The sequence below is a fragment of the Acanthopagrus latus genome, chromosome 3 (assembly GCF_904848185.1).
Source record: "Acanthopagrus latus isolate v.2019 chromosome 3, fAcaLat1.1, whole genome shotgun sequence".
NCBI lineage: Eukaryota > Metazoa > Chordata > Actinopteri > Spariformes > Sparidae > Acanthopagrus > Acanthopagrus latus.
Window position 1 is genome coordinate 24,693,050 of NC_051041.1, and position 8,836 is coordinate 24,701,885.

Consider the following 8,836-nt stretch of genomic DNA (forward strand, 5'->3'; position numbering starts at 1 on the left):
TGTACAGTAAAATGCAATTAACTCTGCACCTCTGAAAAACATGAATTCAAAATACAGCAGTGTTTGGCAAAATAAGCCAACATAAACCCTACTCAACCGATACCCTCATCACTGCTGAGAACAACTGCTATTTCAAAATAAATGGAGGAGGCTGTGGCTGCAGATCAAAACACACAGCGTCCTCCCAGAAGACTAAAAAACACAATGGTCAAGCGAATTGAGCATTAGAAAGAGGCTGGAAGTCTGGCTGACTTTAGGGGCCCAAAAATAGGACACATTCCTCTGCAGCAGAGGGTGTGTGTGTGTATGTCAACAGGAATACATACCAAGCTCCTGCTGAGGGGGCTTGACTTTCTCCACACAGGGAGGGAGGCCAAAACAAAAGGACTGGCTGGTGTGTGCCTGCTCAGGAGCTGGATGGAGGTGGTTTGATTTCCATCAGGCTGCAAAGGTGTCATGTTTCAGTAAACATATGGTAGATTTGGCATTAAATGGGCTAAATAGGCTAAGTCTGATGATAAATAAACAATATACTCTCTGGTTGATTTTGTAGGAAATTCCTGTTTTATCCTGGTTTCTTGCCAGAAATGAGTGTCTTGTTTTTCACTGAAGAGGGTGATGACACTGTGGACAACTTCACCTCCAAAGGACCGAAGCTGCCAGACTCCCTGTTAAAACACTTAGTATTTTTAAGGCCCAAATATAGTAAAACATCAGATTTTATATAATGCAGTGTACCCCAGTATCCTAGTGGCATTGTGGTGATCCCGCAGTGTTTCTGTCTGGTATCCCTTGAGAGGAGTCCCGCCCCCCTTTTGCTTTGCTGTTTCCACGGCCACTGACTGTAGATACATATTTTAGTTGGGCATAACTCAGTTACTTGTATATGTTACAGAACATACAGACACTAAACGGTGTGCCAATATGAATTAGTGCTACATGGGTGTTTCTGCTGCTACAGCCTACAAGGTGTAGGCTAGTGCCAAATCAAAAGAAACCGGTCTGTTAAAGACATAATATGTAACATTTCAAATTCAATTTTGCACTTACATTATATTCCAGACGTGACGTCGTCTTTGAACATGCCTGATTCACATCAGAAAGACTTTCATCAGCATTGGTTGTTATCAAAAGTACAAAAAATGTTATCTAAATATACTCATAGAAAAAGGAGCACTGTGGTAAGGAGCTGCACTCCATAGAATCTGAGTTTCATTGGTACCCAGTTAATTTGGGTATAGGCACCTCAAATTAAAGAATCCAGGGTGCTGTTATGTGACATGAAATTACGTTTACAGACTTGTGTACAGTGGATATTGAAGAAACACATAAAATAAACGATAAAAAATGGTGTGAATATTACTTTTAAATCATCTGGAGCTGTTCTAGGGGAAAGTTTGAAATCAATTTGAAACTTGGGTTTTATGGATGTGTCATCCAGTTCTTTGTTTAGGCTGCTAGTGGGCGAGTGCAGTCCTGTCTCCTAAAAATAACACGTATATACTACTAAGTGGTTTTGCCTAATACATTTTGAGCAGATGTGACTGTTGTGTGGATTGTGTTCACTGGCAATTTTGTTTTATCCAGCCCTTAATGTCTCTTTTGAACTTACTCACTACTGTTCTTTTATAATAAGGATCCCTCACATTGTACTTACACACTATGAATGTCAGCTTTATCTCCCTTTTTGCTTCATTTGAAGCCTCCAAGCCACTGATCTGGACTGTACTGACGGGAGGAGAGCTCCGAGTCTGCTTTTTAACGTTTGGGATTTAAAAGTGGATTTATCTTCACTCCAGTTAAGCAACCTGACTGCCGACTGGAGTTGGAGAGGAAATTAACTTTACCTCATGAATGTTACAAAGAGGAGAGCGGAAAAATAATAGTGCCCTGGAGTCTGTGGTTAGTGCTGAGTTCAGAAAGGTTGATCTGTATTTAAACACACACACACACACACACACACACTCAGTGTCAGCGCCCTTGATGGCTAGTTTATGTACGGCAAAGTAATATTGCTGTTTGGGCTGAATAAACACTTGCACAAGTAGCATGTTTAATCACAAATGATCCTGTTGTCAATCTGGCATGAGTAATACTGGCAAACACATTATTTGACAACAACCACTGCTGAATAATCGATCCACGTGACTCAGGCACAAACGTTCACGGACAAGGTCACGTTTTATTCACGTTACATTTAATTGTGTTTCTTAGTCATCCTGTGACTCTCTCCCAAGAAATTATTACTACACAAATGAAATTAACCCTAACCATAAATAAAATGATTCAAGTGACTCAAGTAACTCAACAGACCATATAACAACTATACTGTCACTTTTAGACATTTTCATGCAGAAATTGTATCTTATTATATCTTCACAGTAACCGAAATACTTGATTTTGGAAAATTTGATAAAAAGGCAACACATCTCACCTTGTGTTTCAAGTCAGACTTCATCAGGAAATATTTCCCCTGTACTTTAACCTACTGCTTTAAGATGTCTAAACATGACGACGGAGAAGTTGTGTTTTAGCAGCTGCAAGAAGACATAGTAAGGAAACCCATGGTGATGACTGTTCTGCTGATACACTCAGTGTAAACAATCTGCAACTTTGCAGATCCAGTTGATTAACATAAGCCAACATAAAAACTAAAAATGAACAGCATTAGATTTCTCTAAATGAACCACTAACACGTCACATAAGGTAGGAGGTAGTGATATTCTGGTGTAAAGGCACATAATGTATTTTTGCCATTTATTATTCAATAAATTACAACTGATTGAGTCTAATTGCTCTGATACTTTCCACATTGCTTGTTTGTTTTAAAATACGTCATTTAGGCACTATGGACCGTTCTATGTAGATCCATTCCAGCATCCATTATTCTGTAGGACACCTTGTCAAAATGATTTCTTTGAGCGGCAGAGCTGTTCAAACTGAACAGTCCGTCCCCGCTGCTCTTTAAATGGAAAAGCTTTCGGTTGAGAGAGTGAGGATCATTACGGATTATACAGTGGAAGGGTAATGAAGACAGGCGGCGGTGAAATCTCTCCAGGATACAGAGCGCAGGTAGCGGGCGGCCGAGCGGCGGATCAGCGGAGGTAGTTAGCGAATGTTTCTTTGCACGGTGATTAAGGGGGAGGACCAATGGCAACAAAGGAGACGGAGAGGACGGTAGCTCCTCCTCTCCCTCTCTCTCTCTCTCTCTCTCTCTGTCTCTCTCCCCCTCTGTGCTTTATAGATGCATGTAATCCCGGAGTTGACCCAGAAAACAAACTCCTCCGACCGCCGAGACGCCGCAGAGTTTGAAATCCGCCGCAGGGGCTGCATGTAGCCGGAGCATCAGCTGGAGAAACGACCCCGGCACTGATCCAACTTCACCGCACGGACTCCGCATTCATACATCGGGGTAGGTGTCGTCTTCTGTTAATCCCCGAACAGGTAGAGAGGCAGCGCTTTCCCCCTTTCTTGGACCCGCGGACTGTTTTATCGTTTATTCCCCAGAATTTACACGGGCTGATCAGATCCGGTTACAGGCTGTTAAATCAGCCCCCCCCCGTTTCACCTTGTCACTCCGTATTCCTTGCAGCACTGTTGCCTGTTGTGTTTGTTGCGGGTTCATCGAATAATGTCAAGCAGCCCAAATGCACAGTCCTCGGGGATGGAAGGAAAAAAAAAAGAAAAGAGGTTACATGCTTGTGTAATAATGGCAGTAATTATTATCCTACCTCAGACTACCTATTGACAAAGTGGCATTTGGCTCAATGATAATCCAGATCTGCAAAGAAGCTCCACAGATAGGGTGTAATTAGGTAACCCAGGAGCTGAAATATTCTAAGAAGGATTTAGGCTATTCAGGAAAGTGGCTTGTTTTATCAGCCCTAAAAGGGTTGAAGTGCTACAAGCAGCCATTGGCACTGGAGTTCAATTTTAAGGGATTAAAAGCCTGAAATATCCGTGTTTTTTCACAGACAGGAGCAGTCATTCATGCTCGCTCTGTGTTTTTTTATGATCATCCCATTTAGAGGCAGGTTAACAAATAATGTCATTCATTTTAATAACCCAATCACATCAAATTTATGTTTCCAGCATCAATGGGATGTGTTTGTCATGTACGGGGAATCTTGATTCAAGATCTTTTGTAATGTGTGTGGACACAGTTGCAGTGTGCTGAGAGGGGGGAAGAGGTGTGTGTGGTCTGGAGAGGCATTCCTCTGCGTCCTTTTGGCTGTAAGTGTATTGCTGCCCTCCCTCGTCGGTGTGCTATCCAGTGGTAATTCACTGATGGTTTCATTTTGGAGGTTCGAGCTTCTTTTTCTCTTATGGGGGCACTTCCAATGTAACTGGAAGTGTTCAAATAAAGGAAGAGGAACTATGGAGGCGAGGGAGTGTAGTTTCATCAGAAACAAGGCTTGTTCTCATGAGAGTAAAGGATTTTTGATTTAAAAGAATTCTTTTAAGGTTGAATTCCAACAATTTATCATTGCAGTCTGTAAAAAAAAATCTGTGATAAAAACTGACAGGAGACAGATAAAAGCAGGGATAAGCCTGACTTTTAATCTCAAGTATAGGTCAAAATTCCAAAATACTGGATCCTACATTTCCCATAATGAAAACTAGCATGTTTTCCATAAAACCTAAAATCCCTAACTGTGAAATGCTCACAACTTTGAACCCCAAAACTTCAATGTGGAGCCCAAACCCAATAAAATTATTGGAGTACAGCTGGGTGATGTATTTTTTTCTTTAATGATCTGTAGGTTATGTTTATGCACGTTGTGCAAAATGACTAAATCATAGAAATATAAAAATGTAATCATAAGGACTTAAACAAAAAGGTTACGCTTTGGTAGGTGCATCATGATTCTCGAAATCCACAATTTGATTTGACTTTATATTTTAAAGGGACTCTGTTGAACTCCTGTTTTAGGGCTGAATGCGGTTGTTAGTTTATGATAGCTAACAATGCTATGACAGCTAGACTCCAATTCTAAACTATCATTAGCGCAGAGAAACTCAGAGGTTAATTTCAATCAAATTTTAATGAAGAGTCGAAATCGTGACAATAGATAATGGCTGGCTACATTAGTCGTCAGGAGTAAAAACACTGTCGTACGTACATGGCTAGCTTGCCATGGCTGTCTTGTAGCAAATTTAACAGTTGCATTTATGAGAACGACAGACTGAGAAGTGCAGGCTGTGTCAAAGGAACAGGGATCTTTGTTGATCATTTTATGCTGTACTTGTGGGGTGGCTAATGCTAGCACAAGCTCCCTGTAAGTATTGTGTTAGTGCTCTGTCAAGGACAGGAGCAGATTAATTATTCATGTTAAAGCAGAAGTTTGTTCTGTACTTAGTTGAAGTATCTGGTACTTTGAATGTGTCATGGTTTTAATAAACACATGTTCTTAAAACCTTGATGTTTTTTTTTTTTTTTTCTGTTCAGGGTGACAGAGCAGTCATGGCTGAACACATGATGATGCCCATGACCCACGGCTTCAGGATGGGCATGAACGGACCTCCGCAGCACAACGGCCAGCCCGGTCTGCGCAGTCTGCCCAATGGCCAGGTGATGCACTATGGCAGGAACCCTCAGAATAGCATGGAGGCTGCCATGAGACAGCGGCCGGGCATGGTGGGACCTGGAGGGATGGCCGGCCCTGTGAATGGAGCTCCCATGGCCAACCACCACCACCAGATGATGTCTGGAAACATGATGTACAGTGGCCAGGCTCCGCAGCAGCAGCACCACCACATGCACCCACAGCAGCAGCAGCAGCAGCAGCAGCAGCAGCAGCAGCAGCAGCAGCAGGGTGGACACCCGCAGCAGTACCACCCTGGTAACCTCACCTCTCAACAGCTCATGGCCAGCATGCACCTGCAAAAACTGAACACTCAGTACCATGGACACCCACTAGGCTCAGCCAATGGCCACCACCTGCCCAATGGAGCTCAGTACCGGGTGGGTCCATCCCAGCTATCAGGCATGCAGCACATTGGTGCTCCTTTGGGGCTTAACGGCATGGACATAGACCTGATCGACGAGGAGGTTCTGACTTCACTGGTGCTGGAGTTTGGGTTAGATCGCGTTCAGGAGCTGCCTGAACTCTTCCTGGGACAGAATGAGTTTGATTTCATATCGGACTTTGTGTGCAAACAGCAGCCGAGCACAGTGAGCTGTTGAGCAGAATCAAAGCGGTCAGGAGCTGGTTTTGTTTGTTTGGACTGGACACCCCAAAGAATGACTGAACGGTCACAGTAGCACAGCAAGAGGAGACAATCTCTCTGTTCTGTTTGGGTGTTTCTGTGTCTGTGTATTTGACAGTGTATAGTACGCCCTCACACTGAATTGATGAAGAATTGTACTGAGAGTAAACGCAGCAAAAGCACCATGTTCCTCCTCTTTGAGCCGGTGCCAGTAAGATCTGTCGTCTTTGGCCAAATTGAGGCATCCTGATGCAGCAGGCTCTGTCTGTGCCCATCTGGCCCTCAGCACATGTGCCGGCAGTGCCAAGGCTTGTAATTGTAAACTTAAACACAACAACGGAACGCCTGAAAAGACTATCCATCTGGGTCTGCTAGACTCTGTGGTTACTATATGTATTTTATCTCTGATGACACCTTCAAACAGTAGCAGACGCTTTACAAATTTGTAAAAGGTAGTCCTCTGAATTTGTTTATACAAGGATTAAGGGATTGAAAAGAGATTTTTTTTTTTTCTGACAATTTGTGCGCATATTGAAGGCTGGCTCTTCAAAACCGAGTTCCTAGATAATATTACACATTTCCTCGAGGAGCAGGAGAGTGAGGTTGTGCAGCATTCCATGGTGACGTGATGCGGTTTATCTCGGATTGGTCGGGTTAACTGTGCCACACTGATTCTTTAGCTTTCAGTGTCATTTACCTGACTCTGATAAAATCTGCAATCTTTAAATGTATCTTATCTGTTCCCTGCTAATGAACTGTGATTGAACCATTGGCAAAGTAGCACATTGCTTTGAGAATTGGCTTAAACTAAGCATTGGTCTGTAGAAAATATCGCTGAAGTCTCTCTGTTCAAATTCACACCTTTACTTGCTCATGGCAAGCAAATCTTGGGTTACTGCTCAGTGGAATTGGCAGTTGGAGAAAATTATGAGAAAGGTTGGTCTGACACAAGGCCCAAGAAAAGCCAAGCAAAAAAGCAGCCATCAGAGAGTGAAGTTGTTGGTCACAGATCTGAGCTGGGATTTTTTACTAAAACAGGATTGGTTGAAAGAAAGAAAAAAAAAAAACAGTGAGTGATTGCCGAATTTGCATCTGTGTGCTATTTGTGTATGTCCATGTGTGATCAGTGCAGTGAGGCATTTAAAAACCCATCGACTGGTCCTCCCTAAACCATCGCTCAGTGTGCTGGATGTGATTGGAGGCTGCGTGGGGGGAGCGATTTTGTTGTGTGGACACAATGTGTGGACGCAGCACTCCCCGGCACCACTTAGTTTAATCATTATTTAAAGCTGCCGCTACCTGTGGCATTGATTTCATTCGGCAGGAGGAGCGAGCGAAGAGCACATAGCGTGCAGAGTTGTTGTTTTTGCCATAGATTAGCTTACTGTGCTGCTTTTCTACTGATTAGATTTAAATTACATGTTCTCACACGCTTGTCTTAATTGAGGTCGGCTTGCACATTCTCCAGTGTCTCAATAATTATAAAACGGACATGTTCTGTGGCGCTTTTTTTTTTTTTTTTTTTTTTTTTGTGCAGTTGGTAATTAGGTTTTTTTGTCAAGGTTGCTGCGTTGCCGCTGCAGGCTGGTGGAGGGAGAACTTCCTGCAGTCGTAAGGCTATTTGTAGAGCTGTCAGAGAGGTCAGGGCTTCACTGCTGTACTGTGTTAATCTGTTCCAATACAACTGTGCTGCTGTCCCTGTCTCTCTGGAGATCTGCCATCTCCACGCTCAAGTCAAACAATGGGCATTGAAACACTGTTGTAAAAAGGCAGAAAAAGTGCTGGAGAGTTCCTGCTCTGTTTCACTCTCTGCCTGGTGAACTGCAGCCAGACAAACTCACAACCTCACAGTTAAAATGGAAATACTGGCCTTAGCAAGACAGTGGCCTCAGATTACTGCTATATCAATAAGTGCAACCTTCTTGTGTATTGTATCTTTGTACTGTAGACTAGAGATGAAGCTGATCTAGACACATTTAAGGTACTTTGGAAAAAAAAACATTGTCAGATGTAAATGTAAATCAGTGGCTGATTTTGATGTGTTGACAACAGATTATATCCTACATTTTTACAAACAAGTGTGTAGATACAGTATGAGTGTACCAATGGCTTTTTGGGTGCAGGGCCTGAAGCTTTAAGACCAAGTAGACTGCATGTTAAAGCAAGCGTGAGGGATGCCACCACTTTCCCACAAAGCAGCTGAGAATGTACAGTACATTACATTGTGGGAACTTGTCTTAAGATGGTAGATAAACATGTGAGATTGTACTCCTTGTTCCAAAATTACACGTCATTCATTTGGGTAAACCCCTTCCTCCCTCCCCTCCTTCTTCTCCCACTTCCCCAAAGCTTTTGTAATGTTATTGATTCTATTTTAAGAAAATGTATTTATTTTCAAATAAAATATTTATTTAAAGAAATGTTTTCTTTGTCTGTCAGAAATTATTTTATTCACTGTTATGAAGACAGATGGACTTGATCAGTCGATTATACTGTAATACTCCGGGTAAGCAGTTTAAACCACAGAGGCTTTAAGATACTGTTCATTTGTCATATTTGCCTGAGTTCTGTTGTCTTGTTTGTTTTATACACTTTCCCACCCACAAGAAGTGATGAGCAAACACAA

The 8,836-nt window shown here is 42.5% G+C and overlaps 1 protein-coding gene across 1 annotated transcript; it reads left to right on the top strand.

The window, feature by feature from the left end:
* The first annotated feature begins 3,028 nt into the window (after positions 1–3,028).
* cited4a (Cbp/p300-interacting transactivator, with Glu/Asp-rich carboxy-terminal domain, 4a) lies at positions 3,029–8,633 on the top strand. Its single transcript, XM_037093468.1, has 2 exons — positions 3,029–3,412; positions 5,450–8,633. Exon 2 carries the CDS (start codon positions 5,465–5,467, stop codon positions 6,185–6,187), a length of 723 nt encoding a protein of 240 aa, XP_036949363.1. The 5' UTR covers positions 3,029–3,412; positions 5,450–5,464; the 3' UTR covers positions 6,188–8,633.
* Positions 8,634–8,836: the final 203 nt, after the last annotated feature.

Coding starts and splice junctions, on each gene's coding strand:
- cited4a (XM_037093468.1), top strand. CDS start 5,465: ATGGCTGAACACATGATGATGCCCATGACCCACGGCTTCAGGATGGGC.